General features: G+C 39.7%; 1 protein-coding gene across 1 annotated transcript in view; it reads left to right on the forward strand.

Moving 5' to 3' along the window:
* Stat92E (Signal transducer and transcription activator Stat92E) overlaps nt 1-21,633 on the forward strand; it is a 478,242-nt gene that overhangs the window by 329,549 nt on the left and 127,060 nt on the right. The window contains exon 17 of the mRNA XM_090375942.1: nt 5,207-5,357. Within this exon, the coding sequence (XP_090232068.1) occupies nt 5,207-5,357 (151 nt within the window). The remainder of the gene's footprint in view (nt 1-5,206; nt 5,358-21,633) is intronic.

A 21,633-nucleotide genomic window follows, 5' to 3' on the forward strand; every position in this document is an offset into this window, starting at 1 on the left:
CTCCTCATTTGGTTTATCTTGAGCTTCGTCATCATTTTCTTCTTTCGCTATCACTGCCTACAAGTCAATAAGTTCTTTGTTAGATAATTCTTTCTCTTCTTCCTCAATTAACTCCTCAACGTCTTTTGCATCAACCTCCAACTGAAGTAGCTCTGCAACCTTTACAATCTTATCTGTAACCTCTTCATATGAAGAGGTTACAGATAAGATTTTACGTGCCGTGGGCATATTTTCTTCCATATGCCATTTAAACAACTTTTAGTAATTTCTGCCCAGGCTTTATTAATATTTAAGATGACATGGTAAATATTTTAAGATTTCCAAAAGTCTCTTAACACAATTTTTCCCATCGTCTATGCAGACAATGCCTGAGCAAATTTTGTGTGTAGATAGTATGCTTTTAAATTCGAAATAACACCCTTATCCATAGGTTGAATGAGAGAAGTCATGTTTGGCAGTAGAAATATGACTCTCATATTCGAAATGAAATCATCTAGATGCATAGGAAGTCCAGGAGCATTATTTAATAGAAGCAAAATCTTGAAAGAAACTTCGTTGTCGCTACAATATTTTTCAACCTCAGCATTTAAACCAATCCTCAAAGAGAGATATTGTTATTCATGCTCTCTGGTTCGATCAGAAATGCACGGGTCGGGTGGCTTTATTGATGCCCTTAAATGCACGAGGATTTCCAGAATGGTACACAAGCAGTGGTTTTAATCTGTAATCTCCTGCTGCATTAGCCCCAAGTAAGAGCATGACCCTATCTTTTGATGCCTTGAAACCTGGCAATGTATGTTCGATCCGGAATTTTTTTTCCAATACAGAGCAGTCTCGTGAGCATTAAAAAATTGCTGCTTTGAATAGCCTGCTTCATCAATAATTTTTTCCAACACATCACAAAAAAATTCTCTGCAGCTGCAGAATCGGCACTGGTGACTTAACTGCATACTTTAATGTTGTGGAAACCAGTGCAATGCTTGAACCTATTAAACCACCCATTGCTTGCCATGAACTTGGGTTTGAGGTTCACGGTACTTATCCTTAATATCTTTATAAATACTTGTTGCTTTTGCTTGAATGGTCATTAGACTCAGCGGCACTCGCTTCTGAATCTGATTTTCGATCCATATTATCAACAGCTGTTCCATCTTTGATATAGCTCCTGATCACTGTTGATCTTAAGTGCGTTGATCCTTTGACATGTTCTTTTATACGTGCACTGTCCTTTAAAATAGTGTTCACTGTTGAAGCAGCGAGACCTAATTCCCTTGCAATAGATGACAAACTTTGTCCTGCTTCGTACTTCTTAATCATTTTCATCTTCATTTCTAAATCAGTTGTGTTTCGTTTCTTGGCACTACTTGCACTTTTCGTTGGTTGCTTTCCCTTCATCATTGTAATACTTAAATAGGAATGAAGAGAAGTTTCTGAAAATTTGTTTTTTATATGATTTATATATGATTGAAGATTTCAGTGAAGGGGGGAAAACATTTTACCATAATAGCTTAAAAACCCACAGAATTCCAGTTATTGGTATTATCGCAAGTGCAATAAGATCGAGTTTACACCTGTTTATAATTAGATGCACTAGCAGAAAAGCCCAATAAACCGGAAAGCGCAAATATTTTTATTGTTTTTTTGGTCGTGACCTCCAGAAATGTGTTTTAGAAAAATATCACAAAGGCGTTCAAAATTGATCCTTATAACGGGAACATATGATAACGATGAAAGGGTAGTGCAATTTCCATTATAAATATGACCTTTTAGAGAGAAAAACAGCTTAGTAATATAGTGAAATTTTCAACTTCCAAGGACTTCGAACGAATTACAAAAAAAAAAAAAAAAAAAAACACCATGTGTTATTGGGTTCACATTACAATATTTTTACGATACCTCCATTTATTCCAACGGGATGCAAAATACGTTTCCACGATGTTGGGGAGTTCCTGTACTAAAAATAGTTTTGGAGCAAATAATTTTGCACAGTTTACCCATTTGGTTAAGACGAAATGTACAAAATTGAGCAGTGTCAAGCTACGCTCTGAAAGCCCTTTTCTGACTTCCTGAGGCCCACCATAAGGTCAACTTATACTCAGAGTTGACTTGTGCTCTGTATCTATATAACTGCCTTATTTCTACAAGAATAAATCCAAAATTTCATTGATAAGATATCGTGTGCCTTCCTGGCCACAATATGTAGTGTCTCATGTTTCAATATTGTGTGCCTTCCTAGCTGCAATATTGTAACATGGAAAATTTGATATTTGCATGTATCATTGACCTACCCCAAGTCTTTGTTATGGACACGACACAGGGACCTGTTATTGGAGTCCAACTCCCGAATGGCTGGTCAGCCTGGCAAAGCAGTTTTTCATGGGGTGCCCATGTTGGCTCTCAACAACTCTGTATCAATTGCTGAAGGTTCCTATACTGTCACACATTCATATGATTCCAAAAAAAAAAAACATTCTCACTAGGTTAGTGGAGAAGTATGTCAGTTCCAGTCAGTAAGTGGAAAGTTGAAATCTTCCATTATAAAATACTCAGTCCCCCCTCCCCATTCAAGTAACCTATAAAGCTTATAGTCATATGGTCTGAAACACATCTACATTTTTTCTAAACCACTAAGCCACAGCTCGTGCCCTCTTGGGCTCATTCAGTATATATAAATGATATCACATTCAGGCTGTTTTTGATAAGACACATAACCTCACCTCCTTACTTTTCCTGCAAACATTGTTTGAGGTGTGATCAATATGGAAACTGAACTAATAGTTGAAAAATGATGCAGCTTGCCATCTCTTTAGATGCATCTACTGTACACTGAGTGATCACTGAATTATGACAACCCCTATGAAAACTGAATGCGACCTGTTGACCACGTGAGGTACGAGAGTGCAGAGTTAGTCGACCTACGTAGCATAGATAAGGTGTCAGTGGTTCAATAGGTAGTGAAATTCTGAGCATGATGGGTAAAAGGAAGGATTTATCGGACTTTGATAGACAGATTGTTGGTGCTCGACAAGCTGGTGTCTCGATTTCCCAAACGGCTGAACTGGTGGGGTGTTCGAGAGCCGCCATTGTTAAAGTGTACCAGGACTGGCATCAAAATGGTCAAAAAACGACCTAATGGCCAAACTGCAAAGGTCAGCGAAAGGTTGATGTTAGAGGTGAGTGCCAGGTCCGACGACTCGAACAGACACAGCACTGTTGAAGAGTTGACTACCCAATACAACATGGGCCAACCCGGAACAATATCTGGCATGACCATGCGTCGCACGCTCACAAGTATGGGCTATACCAGCAAACGACCCCTTCGGCATCCTCTCATAACCAAGGTTCATCGGTGTAAAAGACTCTCCTGGTGCAAAGAGCATGCAAGTTGGACATTAGAAGACTGGAAGAAGGTGTGCTGGTCAGATGAGTCACGTTTTTTTTACTCCAGACCATGGATGGTCGTGTACAGATTTGGCATCAACATGAGGCTCTTGATTCATCATGCATGGTATCAAAAGTGCAGGCTGGTGGATGTGGTTGTATGGTGTGGGGCATGTTTCACTGGCAGGAACTTGGACCCCTGGTGCATGTGGAACAACATATCAGCAGCCTCCACTATCGTCAACTGCTTGCTGACTTTGTACACCCCGCTATGTTACACTTTTTTCTGAATGGCAATGATGTCTTCCAAGATGACAATACACTAAGCCATCGGGCACTTGTTGTGCAGGAATGGTTTGAGGAACAATTCTGACTTCCAGCATATTGATTGGTCTCCTAACTCCCATGATATCAGTCCCATAGAGCACTTGTGGGACACTATGGAAAGGCATATCAGGCACCTGGATACCAATCACCTCCATACCTGCATTGCTGACCTCAGTACACACACAGCTTGGTTGGCCATACCTCCCGAATGCTTCTGACACCTTGTTGAATCAGTGTCACATCGGATAGCTGCTGTACTGAGGGCAAAAGGATGACCTATGAAGTATTAGGTAGGTGGTCGTAATTCAGTGATCAGTGCATGTACTGATTCTAACATTTCTAGAACTTCTGGAAGCATTCCTGATAGACTTCTTGTAGAATTGTTAATAGTTCCTATGTCATATTGTAAATAAATTCTTCAGTTGTTGCGTAAATAAATTCATCAGTTGTTGCAAAAACTTTGACCTTTCAGCAAAAGGGGCTTTTAAGCTTGGGGATAAAAATCACAGGGAGCTAAATCTGATGAGTATGGCAGACTAGAAACCACAATAATGACAATAATGCTGTTCCTTAAAAGAAATTCTCGAGTGGAAAGTGCAAAGTGTGGGGCACTGTCATGAAGCAAGTGCCAATTTTCCAAAACCCACTTCTGATGGCTTGCTTCTAACGGCATTATGCAATTGCTGTAGAACTGTGTTTTGTAGTATTCCTATTAGACTGTGACCGTGTAGAACAAATTCATAATGAAAAATGCCCTCAGAGTCAAAAAAAAAAAAAAAAAAAAAAAAAAAAACAAACCAGATACTTGGAAAATGTGGAATCTTCTAATGAGAAGACTGGCCCTTTGTAAAGGCCATTGCCAATAACCATTATGGCTCTTACAAAAAAGGAAAGTGCTCTTTTAGTAAAACTGTTCTACCACAATAATCATAATGCTAATGCAGCACTATGTGAATATTGGAAACTTAAAAGTTCGCGTAAAGGACCTTTGATGTTAGTGGGGATTTGAAAACTAATAAAGAAATTTGAAGTGACCAGGGAATTAGGTGTAATTCCAGGCAGGGGACAACCATGTATTGGAATAGGTAGTGGATGAAGTGGCGGCTGCAAAACACTACTAGTCAGTAGTGCCAGAGGTATGTTAAAAGATTTGAACCTTCCCTGGTCTACTGTACGTAAAGTGCTTCGAATAATTTTAAGCTGGTTCCTGTACAAGATTCAACGTAGTGCAAGAACTAAAGTCTTGTGATCAGCAACAACGAATAGACTTTGTTCTACAATTTCTGATGTGTATGGAACTTGATGATACATGGGCTCAGATGACCTTGTGGTCTGATGAGGCACATTTCACTCTTCATGGGGCTGTAAATGGTTCTAGATAGCAATAATAATTAATAGTGATATATAACTAAATAGTTATGTATAATTCCTGTTGTTTGTTTTGCCTGAAGCTCTTTTTCCTTAAATTACATTATAATTATGATGTTTTATATTACAGATACTCAAATTCAAGATTATACCAGTATGTTGCTGAGTTGGTCACAGTTCTGTAAAGAGCCACTTCCAGAAAGGAATTTTACATTTTGGGAGTGGTTTTATGCAATTATGAAAATCACAAGAGAACATTTAAGGGGACCATGGAATGATGGGTATGTATATACACACCCATATATAACATTTCTGTATATGCTTTTATAAAAAATTAGAATGATCTGAAATATTCTATTTCTCTGAGATATGGGAAGAAATAACTTGATAAATTTGTAGAAATATTTCACTGAATTATTTATTTATTTATTTATGGAATAACATTATACAATGCATTTTCAGGAAGTAGCAATGACTAACTCATTTTTATTGTGACACAAAAAGTTGATAATGTAAATAATGTTTTTACTTTAAAAATCTTGGTATTTAAGTAGTAGAATTGCCATTGCCACATAACTCTAATTGTAGCATCAGTTTGCTACAATAGTTTTTTGTTTTATTAATGTTAAAGTTATTGAGTGCAAAATCAGACTTGAATACAGTACATAAATGCATTGGCTAGACTCTTGTGTCTGTTTATCTGTAACAGTAACAGAGGTTGGAACACACAGATCTTGTGCACATTGATCTGAGCTATTGTTTTTCTTGCCATGTGAAACAGTCACCTATTAAAATGGTCGTAGACTCTTGGAAATAAAATAAAATATAGCACTATGTAAGGTGCAGAAAAGTTGAGAAATATGTATTGATTTAATTTGAAACTGTGCTATACAATAGCAAAGCAACATTGGTGACAACTGTAAAATTGATATTTTCCTTTATAACATCAGTATAATGTTATTAACAAATATTCGATCCATGCAACACCCATAGGCACTGAGTTATGTTTAAGCTGTTGCAGTGCTAAGTCACTTAGTTAAAGCACAATACATAAATGTGTTGCTTAGAATCCTTTTATCTGTTTAACAGTAACAGAGGTTGGAACAATTGTTTGAAAGGAGCTTGCACATATCGCTTTTCTTGTCATATGAAGAAATTACTTATTAATATAGTGATAGACTCTTGAAAACAAATTGTTGGTTACTAAAAAGTTGAGAAAAATATATTTATTTAATTTTAAACTGTAATGTGTCTTTAATTAAGGAGAGCATATTGACCCATTCACAGCTTCACTCTAAGTCATTAAAAAACCTTTGAGATGGATGTTTTTGAGAAACCAGTTATGTTTTGTTACTTGAATTGTGGCTCCTGCTAAAAAAATGCCGTGACTATAAGACCTTTCAAAGCCTGGTAGATCACATGTTTTTCCATTTTGGCTTCAGATTACTGCAGTCAAAACAGCCTGAGCAGTTTTTATATTCAATGAGGCAACACATCATCACCCCACACCACAGTTTTCTTTGCATCTCTTTACATCTCAATTTATTCAGATATATTTGCATTTATTCATATACAGGGTGTCTCAAAAATACACGGCATAACTTCAGGAATGAGTTCCTCATATGTAGACAATAAAAATATTTTATATCAACATTTTTCCGGAAATGTTTGGTTCCCGAGTTATTAACCGGAATGTCTTATCTCTCACAGGTGATTTCCTTCATCACAAGGTACTGACAGAATCTGGTGGTTTTCCACTCCAACCATGTACTGAAGTCATTAGCAAGCGGATATGAATTTTATGTACAGTTTGGCAGACGGCAATTCTCTGGAGGCTCATCATTTATACCACGAAAGGTTCCCAGAACAAAGATGTCCAGACAGGAAAACGTTTGAAGGTATCTATCGCCGTGAAAACGGCACCTTTACACCTCGTGCTGCCGACAGAGGATGACCAAGATATACAACTCCTGAAGTAGAGGGGTGGACCAACTGCCTGGCCTCCATGTTCACCTGACTTAAACCCAGTAAATTTCTTCTTGTGGGGCCATTTAAAGTCATTGGTGTATTCGACTCCGGTAGCTGATGTGGAAACTCTCTGCAATCGAATTGTGGCAGGTTGTGAGACAATACGAAACATGCCAGGAATTTGGCATCGTCTTCGCTAGTCCATGAGATGTCGATGTGAGGCCTGTATTCAGGCAGAAGGTGGACATTTTGAACAATTACTATAAGCTGATGTGAACAGTTAAGTGTCATAGACAGACCTTCAAAACTCTGAAACCAAGCATTTCCGGAACTATGTTGATATAAAATAGTTTTATTGTCTACATATGAGGAACTCATTCCTGAAGTTATGCCTTGTATTTTTGAGACACCCTGTATATTATATTTCTTCTATATGTGACTGTCTTAATACAAAGGTTCATATTTTTTTGGCCAGTGTGTTATTAGTTATTTAAGTTTCAGTGTTAGGCTGTGACATAGACCACACACGATGATGAGCTTGGATATGTGGGTAAGCAAAGCTGCTGTAAATTACAAAGTGATTGCTGTTCCTAATTAGTTCAAACAAAACTACTTCATTATACTTTACAGAGTCAAGAGATTGCTAATAAAATATGTTTAAAAAAAGGCAAGAAAACTACAGTAATTTCTTGCTATTTGCCATGGTTACATTCCTAATAATCATGACAAATGGAGGAGCCAATCAAGCTCTGTATGTATTTGGCTTGCATATGATATGTATTGCACAAAAGATATGTTCCAAAGACATAACAAATATTATATTTATTGGTAAAAGGCACAGATATTGTTTAAAATCACACTTATCATTTTTAGTAAGTTATACAAATATCGTTAAGGAGAAAAATAATTAGTTCCTCAACTCTCTCCTCACTCCATATACATTTTGCCCTCTCCCCCCCACAACACCTTTTGTTGCCAACTGTTTTTCTCTTAGTATAAAATTCATGCAATGTAAGCTATAAATAAACAAAAAGACACCAGTTTATTTCTAAGGTATGCTCAGCCTTCTTTTTCTATAAAGAGCTGATTTTCAGTTATTTAATTCGATTTTTTTAAAATCTCTGTAAAGTTCTTTGTAACAGGAAATTGCATCTTCAGTTAGATGTATAAGAATAATGCATTTGCTTCCAAAAGATTTCTATTTCGTCTTTATTAAAGACTATCTGGGTTGGATATCTCCTCTGATTGACAAGTAACAGTAAGATTGCAATGATATAAGAAATTTTGAGAAATTCTCAAAAAAATACACAAAGTGCAACTGATTTGACATCAGTATTGACCTGACCTGAGCTGTCATGGACTCTGATGTGCATATGATAGGTAAGTGGTGACGAATTAATAGAGTGATGACCAGCGAGGACTTGTATATGACTTATACTTGATTTCCAACAATTGTCACTAGACAGTTGAAATAATTGACAACCATCTGGATGACCATCATCATATCATAGTGAAAGTTAATATTTTAGTTGATGGGGAATATGACAATTTTTCACTTTGTCTTGAAGTCAGTTTCTTGCCCACATTATTTTTTGATGTTATACAGACTTATTGTTATTTATGACATATAAAAATTGTTCAGACTGTTTTTGGTAATTTACCTCTAGGTGAATTGCATCGCTTGGTAAACTAACATATGGTCCATCCTGTATAATGCAGATGCATTCAAACTAATATTTATTCTTGTACATTAATATGAACATTGTAACTGAAGAACTTCTTTTCCTACAACTAATGGAAAGTACTACACACAGAAACTTTTTTTTTTTTTAAAGAAATTTAACGGTGTTTCAAAGGAGAGCTTGTATAAAGAGTTGATTTTAAATCATAGTTGCCACTTTAGCATTGTCAAATGTGACATCAGACTTTTATTAATCATTCCAAAGTCAACTTTGTACATTCTAAGTGTAGAAAACTTTGTTCTTGTCCAAATGGTAGTCAGACATTCTGGTTTCTTGCCAAAGCAATTGCTACAACTTCATTTGTTCTACACTTTCACCTCTATTACAACCAGGTTATGTAGCATCCTCAGCTAAAGATAAAGCTGACTGTCTTCTGTCTGACAAGCATTGTATTGATCATCCACCATACCCAACATATCATCCACCATATCCACCATGGTCTTCCAACAAAAGGATATTAGAAGAATTCTAAATAACCCTGATGCCAAGAAGGCTCCAGAGCTTTGTGGCATTTCTCCACATGTTCTCAAAATCTGTGAAATAATTGACACTGTTTTTCACTGGTATTTTCCTTCTGCTTGAAAGCTCGAAAATTTGCTCACCTGCCAGTTTCTGAAAAGTGGGGAACTTCTTTCCTCACACTTACCTCTAATCTATCAAACAATGGAGAAATCCATTAAGTACCAAATCAACTCTTAAACTATTTAGAAACCTAACTGACCAATAATCCATCTGTGCCAATCCACTGATGATATATTGACTGATGTTATTCTTCTTTGGTCATATTCTGTGGGAAAAGTTTGGTGAGACTCAGGCAGTTGCTGTTGACATTTCTGTGGCCTTTGATCCAATTTTCTCCCTGTCTGCTCACTGTAGATAATGGTAGGCAGCTTTGTCCTCTAACTTCTTCACTAATGCCAGTGTTTCCCTAGGTATTGTATGAGAATGTAAGTGTGTGAGAAAAAGATGAATGAGTGAGTGAGTGAGGGGGGTGGAATATATATATATATATATATATATATATATATATATATATATATATATAGACAAATATATTATTATCAGTGTAATTAGGTGGAGGAGATGAACTGTCAGGTGCAATTACCATGGAAAAATTGAGAACACTTGCATAGTAAAAACAGATTACCTGAAATAAAATGAAATTGAGGTTTAACATAAAAATAATCATTTATTTTTATGTTAAACTTTACATCTGGTTTAACATAAATAACAGATTCACGTCTGGTGAGTATGGCCTTGGCACACCCAGGGTCCTGAGCTGGATATCATCATTCTTCCCTTTCTTGGTGATTCCCTTCTACTTCTCTCTCTCTCAGTGTAATTCAGATTTTTTTTTTTTTTTTTTTTTTTTTTGGCTGGTGCAGCATAAGCCTCAGGCTCCCTTGTACCATATGGCTAATAATATGTACAAGCAATCCTTGGCTTACGTAATACTCAACTTAGAAATTCGACTTATGTTTTTGCTGGCAGGTGCAAACCGGTGAAAATTATTTTTCCAATCGTGGAAACGTATTTTGCATCCTGTAGGAATAAATGCAGGTATCATAATGTGAACCCAATAACACATTGGGTTTTTTTTTTTTTTTTTTTTTTGGTAATTCATTCCAAGACCATGGAAGTTGAAATTTTTGCTATGTAACTAAGCTATTTATCTCTCTAAAATGTCATTTTTATAATGGAAATTGCAATACCTTTTTATTGTTATTATATGTTCCGTTATAAGAATCAATTTTGAATGTCTTTGTGATATTTTTCTAAAACACATTTCTGGAGGTCACCACTGCAGAACAGTAAAAACAATTTGCACTTTCTGGTTTATTGGGCTTTTCTGTTAACACAATGTATTATAAACGGGTAGTAAACTCGACCTTATTGCATTTGTGATAATACCGACCGATAAGTGGAATTGTGTGGGCTTTTACGTTACGGTATTATGATGAAACGAGTTCCCCTTCACTGAAATCTTCAATCACATAAAAAACATAAATAAATTTTCAGAATCTTCTCTTCATTCCTATTTACTTATTAGAATGGCGAAGAGAAAGGGATCAACGGAAAGTGCAAGTGCTGGCAGTGCTAAGAAATGAAACAAAATTGATTTAGAAATGAAGATGATTAATTAAGAAGTAAGAAGCAGGAAAAAGTTTGTCATCTATTGCACAGAATTAGGTCTCGCTGCTTCAACAGTGAATAGATTTTAAGGGCAGTGAGTGTATAAAAGAACATGTTAAAGGATCAACGCATTTAAGAACAACAGTGATCACAAAACAGCATTCACACACTATATCGAAGATGGGAAAGCTATTAATAATATGGATGGAAAATGCGATTCAAAGCAAATGCCCCTGCGTCCAATAACCATTCAAGCAAAAGCAAGAAGTATTTATGAAGATATTAAGGATAAGTACGGCAGACTCCAAATCAAGCCAAGTTCTTGGCAAGCAACGGGTGGTTTAATAGGTTGAAGCATTGCGTTGGTTTCCAAAACATTAAAGTATGCGGTCAAGTCGCCAGTGCTGATTCTGCAGCTTCAGATTAATTTTGTGATGTCTTGGAAAAAACACCTTCTAAATCTCCACAGCTCTCAACTTCTGCAGCGGCATGCTCAGCAGCTGGAGAGTTAATTCTGGCAACAATACTTGAAAGGTAAAACTTGCTGACGTTATGCCTGTCTCCTCTCTCTTTTTGTAATTTCATAATTTCGAAATTTTTGTAATTTTGTACACTTTTGTAATTTTTCCTGTGCATGAAATAAAAAATTAAATAAAGAATTCTATTTACATCTTCATCGAACATTTCTTTTTTGCTTCAATCAAATTCAGCGTGCATAGTTGCGAGTGCTGCAAAAGCATTTAGGGAAATTCTGACTTACATAAAATTTGACTATTCATAAAATTATTCTTAGGGAAAGAACACAAAATGTGTTCTGCAAAACACAACCCTTACGTAAGTCGGGGAGTGGCTACACACACACACACACGCGCGCGCGCGCACACACACGCGCACACACACACACACACACACACACGCGCGCACACACGCACACACACACACACACACACACAAGATATTTGTTTTTATTTCAAACTATATAGCTTAAGAACTATTTTGCTACGGAAACAGAAATACTTGTGTAAATATTCCATTAATGTTTAAGAGTTTGGCTATCTGTAGGGCTAGCAGTTATATTTTGCCAGTCTGACATTCTAATTTTATATTACGAGTTTCATATTTATTTTGGTTACTTTACCTCATTTAGCTACTTAAATTTAATCTTAAAGCTATTATGTATACTATGTTTACTATATATGAATATGGTGAGGCTGGCATGTTACTAGCAGAAACAGATACTCATGTTGTTATTGGTGGCATATATTGAGAGGGGCTAGCCACAGTTGACATGCCTTTCGATGTATGCCTTATTCAGTAACAACATTATGGTAATATTGATTATTAATATTGGAATTAGTATGACTTAGCTATATATTGAGACGGTTACGGCCCTTGGTAGGTTACGGTTATACCTTTTTCTTAAGCTATATAGTTTGAAATAAAAATAAATATCTTGTATTTTTGCAGGCTTATGTAATGTTCCATTATTTCTAATGGCATTAATTGTCCTGTCCTGTCCTGAAAATATCAGTTGTTTAAATGATCTAAAATTATCTAAATATTAGTGTTAATTCTGTTCACACACACACACACACACACACACACACACACATGAGCCAAAACATTATGACCAGCAAGTCGTTATGCAAATCGAAGCAACTGCAGGTGAACTACGGTGCGGGCCGAGACATGGTATAAAAAACACCTGATACTGAGCTCCATTAATCAGTGTTACTCTTGTTCTTCAGATGGGAAAAGCAGCGGACTTAAGCAAGTTTGACAAAGGCCAAATTGTAATGGCCAGATGGCTGGGTCAGAGCATATCCGAAACAGCACGGCTGGTGGGGTGGTTAGTATTTACCGAAAGTGGTCCGAGGAGGGGGAACCCACAAACCGTTGGCGAGGCGTTGGACAACCATGGCTCATCGATGCTTGAGGTGAGCGAAGGCTCTCCCGGATGGTACGTGGCAACAGAAGGGCAACTGTGGTGCAACTAACTTGTAATTGGAATGCTGGTGATGGGAGTAATATGTCACAACACAATACATCGAACACTGCTGAAAATGGGGCTGAGTAGCCGCAGGCCACTGCGAATGCCCATGCTTACAATGGTTCACCAGTGACAGTGCCTACAATGGGCACGCAAGCATCGAAACTGGACCTTGAGTGATTGGAAGAAGGTCGTCTAGTCCAATGAATCATGTTTTCTTTTACACCATGCGGATGGCCGGGTAAGTGTGCATCATTTACCTGGGGAAGTGATGGGACAAAAACAAGCCGGTGATGGTAGCGTCATGCTTTGGGCGATGTTCCACTGGGATACCCTGGGTCCAGTCAATCACGTGCCGGGCATTCTGATGTCTACCATCTACTTAAACATCATTGCTGACCAGGTAAACCCTTTCATGGCAATGGTCTTCCCCTCTGGTGGTGCCATCTTTCAGCAGGATAATGCCCCATGCCACACTGCCCGGATTATTTGAGACTGGTTTCTGGAACATGAGGAAAACTTCCAGGTATTGCCCTGGCCTCCAAATTCTACAGACATCAATTTCATTGCGCATCTGTGGTTTGTGTTGGAACAGCAACTCCGATCTGAGGCATCTCAACAACAGACCTTATGGGAATTAAAGGATCTGCTGGTTACATGTTGGTACCAGATACCACAAGATACATTTAGAAATCTTGTAACGTCCATGCTTCATCGGCTAAGAGCTGTTTTGGCTGCACATGGAGGACCAACATCATATTAGGTAGGTAGTCATAATGTTTTGGCTCATCGCCGTGTGTGTATATATATATATATATATATATATATATATGAAATATCCAAATGGCAAGGTGCAGCGTGCGGGTGTGTATAATTGTGCTCCTGGAATATAAGCATTTAATCAGTGATTACAAAGTTTTTAATAATGACTATGTGATATCAGAAGATTTCTTAAGACAAGTGTTACCGACTGATACCAAATGCATGCTTATCTTGTCATCAGGTAAATATATATATGTATATATATATATATATAAATTTTTCATAATCTACTATGCAGCATGGCTGTGAATGCGAACTATGTACTGCGCCGAAGGTCAACGTGAGCTTTGTTTATTTTCCGTTCTGAGGCCTCCCTCCACATGGGAATTGACGTAGTTCGTTGATCGGAAATGGACGATATCCCCAGAGACTATATCGTGAGCTTTTGAAAGAAGTCGCCTAATTGCAGATAGTTGCACTAAGAGGTAACACGAAAACTGATTGCGAGAGGGCTCTAAAATATTTTACTTAATCCTGTTTCCCTACTCACTTCTTTCGGCTAATGTTTAGTCAGAAATAAGGTCACCCTCTTCAACGCCCTTCAGTAACCTTCAAAAAGGATTTTACCCAGCAGAAAACTGTTTTATGTCTGGGCCCTTCCTCACTGCTTCCCCCATAGTACTGTGTCCAGTTCTTGGATTCTGTTGAATGTATTTTTGTGATTTTGCTCATCTCAAAGAGCAGATTTTTGGACCATATATTTATCTGGATTGAGAACTTTCAGTCGACCTATTTTGCCCCAACATTGCTATAGTGCTATTTGCTACTTTAACCAATATTTGGACACATAGACAGGGAGCCAATGAAACAAAGGTTCAGTTCTCAACGACTACCAGGTCACGGGACAAGCTCGACTGGATTTTCCAGGTATCTCCCAGGATTAGAAAATTTCTGCATAATCAAGAAAGGATCTTTTTGGGCTGGTCATCACACCGTTTCCAGGACTTTTACCAGTTATGAAATGTTACAATTGCCTAGGATATGGTCATACCTCCAAGAAGTGTCTCAAAAAAAGCAGCCATCTGCAGGCATTGTGCAGTGGCAGGACACCTTTACAAGAACTGTCCAAATAAATCCTCCCCACCAACCTGTGCAAAGCTATTAATAAACCCAGCAATTACTCCGTTTGTGATGGAGCATGCCTTGTATATAAAAAAGCAGCTGAAATAATCTGTAACAATACAAATTATGGATAATAGGCCATCTAACCAGACAACATGCAGACTTTGCATCACCCAAATAAATGGACAAAAATCAATCTCTGTGGCTTTTCAGCTCCATCCTATCATGGAAGAACTTGACCTCGACCTTCTCCTCCTCCTCCTCCAGGAACCCTACTGCGTTTGCGGTAGAGTCTCTGGATATCCACTTACATACCGGAAGATACAGACTACAAACCAGCTATGCCTTGCAGCCGTCATAGTCTGCAACTTGGACCTGGTTGTGACCAGACTTGATTCCTTATGCACCTCCCACCTGGCTCCTGCTACTGTAGAAGGCTGCTTTTGCCGCATCTCAGTCCTTATATATAACCTAACAGGGGAAAAAAATTATTATAAACTATAAGAAAAAAGTATAAAAATAAAATGCAAGTAGAGTGAGAATGCGGATTATAAATGAAGTAAATGTGTCTCTCTCTCCCACTCACCCTCCGCCAGTTGAGGTGCTTTATTTCCCCCTTCGCCTGGTGGGTTCCCTACTGCCAGTTAATATATCTCACCCCCAGAGTGGGATGAGCAATTTGACCTTCCTACCGGATTCAACACTGCATGGACCTGATAACCATCACTGACAAAGACATACTGTAGCTATGCTGCCAACACACCATTTGACAATCTGAACTGGGTACTCAAACTCAGTTCCCTTTAAAACCCCATCCCCAGGTAGGGGGTAGGAGACAGGTCTCTCGCTCCTCCCCTCCTTGCCCCACCATACTGCACTTGATGGGGCTCGTCGCCACTGATCTCTTCGGGGATGCCTACTCTATCATCCCGATCCTTCTACCTGTTCCCCCCCCCCCAACTAAATCAACCGAGTACACCCCTAGTAATGCCACCAAATTCTAATCAACGTCAAAAATTCAACTGCTTTCTCGTAAACCTCTTTCGGCTTTTCCAAATTCTAGTGTTCACCTGCCCTTTTTATATATATAGGTCTTGCCACTGAAATCCTCAGAAAATAGGTGGCGAGGCCTGCCAGAGTACTTAAATAACTTACTGGATGCCTGACCTGCCTCCTCGTGGCATAGTGTGAGCAACGGTCAGTCCCAATAGGGCCCAACAGCTAAATGGTCAGAGAAACAACAGAACATAACACTACACAACAAGCCACTCCCCACACACTTTTTAAATCTCTGGCCTCCACAGAGTTCTTTGTCATACAAACAGAGTTCACAATGCAGGAATGGGGAACACATGGTGCCATCAGACAACTAACACACTTATCCTCTTGTATATTAATGACCCTCTACTAACTGTAAATGCTATCCATAATGTTGCTGGTATGTTGTCTTCCAGTTTGAGAAACATTGCTCTAAACAATTGACCTCACTTTCAGGTAATTCAATGTGGATGAAAAAAATTTAGTTAAATTTTCTAAAACTCTGTTGTATCTTTTTTTCCTCTCTGAAACGAGCTTGCTGCTCCTTTAGTTGATGATACTCAAGACTTTTAGATAAGATCACAGATCTTTGTTGGCACCTCCCTAGGCAGGTGGGCAGGAGCAGCAGTGCGCAGCACACGTTTCTTGATTAGACCGGGTCTGTGATTGATTCGAGCCTGTGCCCACCAAATACGGAGAATGCGGAAAAGGTCAGGGAATGACCACTGCATATCCCCAGAGCAATATGGCCTTAGTTGCTAATGCTCTTAAAAACCAAATAACAAATAAACGAGTCAGCACCTTTGGTCCACCTCCAAAATTACAGCACCAACTTTTTCTCCTCATATATCCCTCCCTTTTTTTTTTTTTTTTATGAAAATCCCAAACACAAGAGGTATTAAAACCTATGATACTTAGCATACATGGGTTGCAAGTTGAAAAGATGAAAGAAGATATTTGTTGACATTAGACTTGAACTTCCATAGATTGTAAATTTTAGGAAATATGTACGAAGGAAGGTTGCTCCAGAAAGTGGGAGTTGAATGAATAAATGAGGGGCAAGAAAAGTTGGTTCTGTGAGTTTGAAGCTGGTCAGTAAAAGGTTGTTGTCTGGTTGTGGCATGTGTTCGAACTGCTTTGGAAGAGTGCAGGAATTATAGAAGACAATTAAGAACAGTGCCCATGGAAGTCTCTATAAAAAAGACATGCAGCAGAAACAGGAGAGACTGAGACTCAGTTAAAGATGAGTCATTAATTAACCTAACTGCCCTCTTTTGAATGGAATCCAGAAGCCTGAGAGGTTTTGGGAGTGCTGCACCAGATGTGGCAACAATATTCAATGGTAAGCCAGATTTCTGATTTATACAGAGTGAACAGGTTTGGAAGAAAAGTAAAGTAATGTCAAGAGCAAAAGAAAAAAATCCAGTTTTTTAGATGCAGAGGAAGCAATATTTGTATTGTACTTATGCCAAGAGAGATTAGAAGTCAGGGAATTCCCCAATAGATATATGATCTTGCCTAGAAATTGGAGTGTCATCAAAGATAAGTATAGGAGCAGAAGAATCCTTTTTGTGAGATATATGACAGATCTGAGTTTTCAAAGAATTAAAATCAAGTAATTATCTTTACCCCACTGGAGAATTAACTGTAGATCAGCATTTAAGGAATTGGTAGTGGATATTCAAGAAGTTGAAGCTGTTTGATCAGGGCAAGGTTTCTCAAACTGGAAGGTGGAGTGCAAGGTGCTATCATCAGCAAACTATGAATAGAATTTCCAGTCAATGGAAGAGGGTCATTAATATACAATAGGAAAAGAGGGGAAGAAAGAAGTGAACCTTGGGGAGCACCAGCATTTGTGGATAAGTTAGAAGACAGAGAGCCATTTACCATCAGCAAGCGGTAAGAGAGAAAACTGGATACCAATTACAATTATAATAAACAGTAGGCAAACCATAAGATTGCAGCTTATTTAGAAGACCTTTATGCCAAACATGATCAAAAGCCTCTGAAATGTCAAGAGCAACTGCTTCAGTTTCACCAAACTTTTCCATTGAATTTGGCCATAGATGAGTAACATAAGCCAGAATATCACCAGTGGATTGACACTGACAGAATCCATACTGGCAATCATAGATCAGATGGAAGTTTTCTAGATAGTTTAAGAGTAGGCCATTAATTGATTTCTCTATTGCATTTGAAAGAGTAGAAGTAATTGCAATGGAGCAATAATTGGATGGGAAGGATTTTTCACCCTTTTTAAGAACTGGCTGGATATGAGCAAATTTGCTTATATCCAGCCAATCCTCCTGTTCTGTGTCGTCTTTTTTAATAAAAAGATGACACAGAATAGGAGTACGTTCAGGAGCACAGGTTTTGAGATCAAGTGCAGAAATACCATCAGGATCTGGAACTTTCTTAGCATCAAGATTGATCAAAATCCTTCTTACATTCTTTTGATGGAAGACCACAGAAGGCAATAAATGGAGTGTACTGGGAATGTAAAGTGTGTTTAGTGTCAGGCGGCACCAGAGGTTTTCCCCATCTCCGTGTTGCTTGCATTGTGATGAGTGTGCCAGTTTACTGGAAATGCCAGAGATTCAAAAGTGTGTGGATATTGTACATGTGTGGTGTCGTGTACTGTTGTTGATCTGATCGTTTAGCCGCTGGACCCCTACTGAGGCCCAACGTTGCCCCACTTTCACCCCATAGAGGCAGACCAGGAAACACACAAGAAGATATACTCTGGCAGGTCCTGCCACATAATTTCCTGAGATTTCAGTGGCTGGGACCTAAAAAAAAAAAAAAAAAAAAAAAAAAAATTTATGCGCTCACATGGTAGGGAGGTGGTAGGAATGAGAGGGCGAAAGTAATTTTAGATAGTTTAATTTAGATTGTGTAGGGCATTCACTTGCGTGCAGGTAGAGTGGAAGGGAGACTGAAGAACAGGGGGGGAGGAAGGCACAGAAATGGAGCGATAGTGAAGACAGCTCCAGTTTACAGTGGGGCATGCCCATGCCCCAACAGAGAGTAAGTATGGGGGTGTTGGGGAGGGGTGGAAAAGGTGAGCCAGACAAGGGAGCTGGCTCAGGTTGCCAATACGGCTCTGTGTGCAGAGACTGCGATTTGTGTATGTGGCATTTGGTATAGATCCGTAGGATTGAGTCTCTTCTAGGATTTAACTCCTCTTCCCTGTGACACATGTTCCGTTTGGTTATAATTGGTGATGAGTTGGGATATTTAATGGTCCTAACTCAGTAATCTGGTATTGATGGAATTATAAGTTTCCACTTGATCATGGAGCTTTCAGGTTTGGGGTGCGTGGAGTACTATATTTGTCCTTGTTGTTCATGGTTTGCAGGCAGTGGAAGGGTTAGTCATCTAGCGTTAGTCATCCAAGCAAATTCAGTTAAGGCTTTGTAGGTTGTCCCATCCTCCAGCAGGTGGTGCTCTGGTCTTTAGGGTTGCAGCGCACTTGCGTGATCAGCTGGGCACGTAGGTCATCATACAGTTCACAACTCGTGCATCTGGTGATCCCAGGTCTTGGGGGAACCACAGGCACATGCAGGGTTGTTTGTGATTCCAAGGAGATGAAGCTTGTGACGGATCGCTCCATGTTCTGTAAGGAGGGAGGTGACATGCAGTCCTGGTCAAAACCATGTCGGAAATATAGGGTACACTTGCTCCGGATTTGGAAGGAACTTTCGCATGACTTCCCCCTTGTCAGAGTTTGTCCAGCGCTGTTGCCAGATTGATCGCAGGTAGATTTGAAGCTTGTTCGTCTCGGCTTTCGAATTGCTTGTAGGATCTGTTGTGTAGTTCCGATATGTTATAACCTTTCCCCGTCCAAGCTGTTGCAGCATGCCTGTTCGGGTAACCTCGAGGTCGAGCGGGAGAGCCCCTGTAATCACTTGCAGTGCGTGGATCGGCACTGTTTTGCATGCTGGGTGAGGGTCAATAAGATGGGTTTAAGTATAATATCGAGCCGTCGGCGATTTACCACGGTTGAGGCCTTGTGGAACCATGTGCCAGAGGCATATGTGATTGCTGCTTTATAGAGGATTGCCAGGGCATGCCTTTTCAGCTCCCAGTCTCGGCGTGTAACTCTGGCGAGCATGGCTGCATAATTTTTAATCTTATTCTGCACATACTTTAGGTATGGAGTGAACGACCAGTTCTGATCCAGGATAACTCCCAAGTATTTCAGTTCAGTAACTAGCTTGATAGTTCTGTCTTGGATTCTAATCTGTGGTGGTCTTGTTGGGGTTAGGTAACCCTTCAGTGGGACGGATTGAGTTTTGGTGGGCGATATTGTGAGACGGTGCCTTTCCATCCATTCTCGGAGTTTGGTTAGTGCTGTGTTTGCACGAATTTCCATTTGGGCTCTTGAGTCTGCGGTTAGGACCAGGGAAAGGTCGTCGGCGTACGCCAGTGCTTGTACATCCCCTAGGTCGAGGTGGAGAAACTCATCCAAGACATAGTTCCGTGGGAGGGGACCCAATACAGAGCCCTGCGGACATCCCCGGTGTACTTGGCACTTGACCTTGCAGTATGGGGCCTCACCAAGACCCTTCTTCCGCTCGGGTAGCTTTTTATGCAGCTATAGCAATTTATCGACAGATGAGCTGCCCTGAGTCTTGTGAGGACTCTCGGCCACCAAAGGGCATCGAACGCCCCCTCAAAGTCAATAGAGATGAGAAGTAGATATTTCTGTGGGCAGTTTTCTGCCATGTTCAGATTGCACTCCAGTGGGTCCAGGGTGGATTTTCCTGACTTGAAGCCATATTGCTCGTTTGCAGGAAGATTTGCTGTATTTCGATTCTCTCTTTGAGCAGTTGTTCTAGCACTTTACTGAGCACAGAGAGGAGTGCAATTGGTCGGTAGGATTCTGGTATGTGTGGCTGTTTAGTTGGATTTTTGAGGATCAGTTTTAGGCTAGCAACTTTCCAATCTAAGGGGAACGTGCCAGAGTGGAGACAGTGGTTGTACAGTTCCAAGAGCAGGTCCGGGGTAAATTTGGCCACCTTCTTGACCAGTTCTGGCTCAAGCATGTCGAGTCCAGGGGTTCTTTTGTTTCTGATTTTATTTATGGCAATTTGGAGTTCTAGGTGAGTAAAGGGATCCTCTACCTGGGGGGACTGATAGGCCTCATTGGCCTGGCATATCTGTTGTTGTTCATGGGTGTTGTCTCCTTCTACAGGTTTGAAATTGGCATTTAAAATATTATTGATGATGTCCTGCCAGTTATTGGTCATGGTGCCTTGGTGGGGGGGGTGATGGTGGAGGGTACCACCTCTTCCCTGGGCAGCTTATTTGTAGTTATTCAGTAAATGGTGCTCCACGGGCCCGAGTTGCCCACAGTGGAGACCAGATGCTCCCAGAACAGCTTTTTCCGCTGCCTGATCATTGCAGTGTATGTGTTTCTGGCCTCCCTGCACTGTTGCCTAAGGAACTCTATCTCACGGAGGGCCAAGTTCTTTGGAAGGTGTGCCTCTTCTGATTCGTGGTTCTCCTGAGCAGGTCGAGTTTTCACGACCACTACGGGACAGTGCCGGGCCTTGGTGACCGCACGTTGGTGTTGATCCAGGGTCTGGTTCTGTAGTTGGTCCGTTGTCAGATTGTGTGCATTGTTGATGATGGCGACTTTGAACACATCCGAGTTTTCTTTGTTAACTGCATACCTGTTCTGTTTGAAGCTGTTTATTGGAGCTTGTAGAGTGATCTTTGCATGGTAAAGGTGATGGCCCTGTGGGCAGAGCTGGTCCAGTCTTTCTGCACCATCCAGTCTGTCAAGTGGCGGGCTAG

Source organism: Mastigoproctus giganteus, chromosome 1 (genome assembly GCF_048544385.1).
Source record: "Mastigoproctus giganteus isolate SK-2022 chromosome 1, ASM4854438v1, whole genome shotgun sequence".
Taxonomy (NCBI): Eukaryota; Metazoa; Arthropoda; class Arachnida; order Uropygi; family Thelyphonidae; genus Mastigoproctus; species Mastigoproctus giganteus.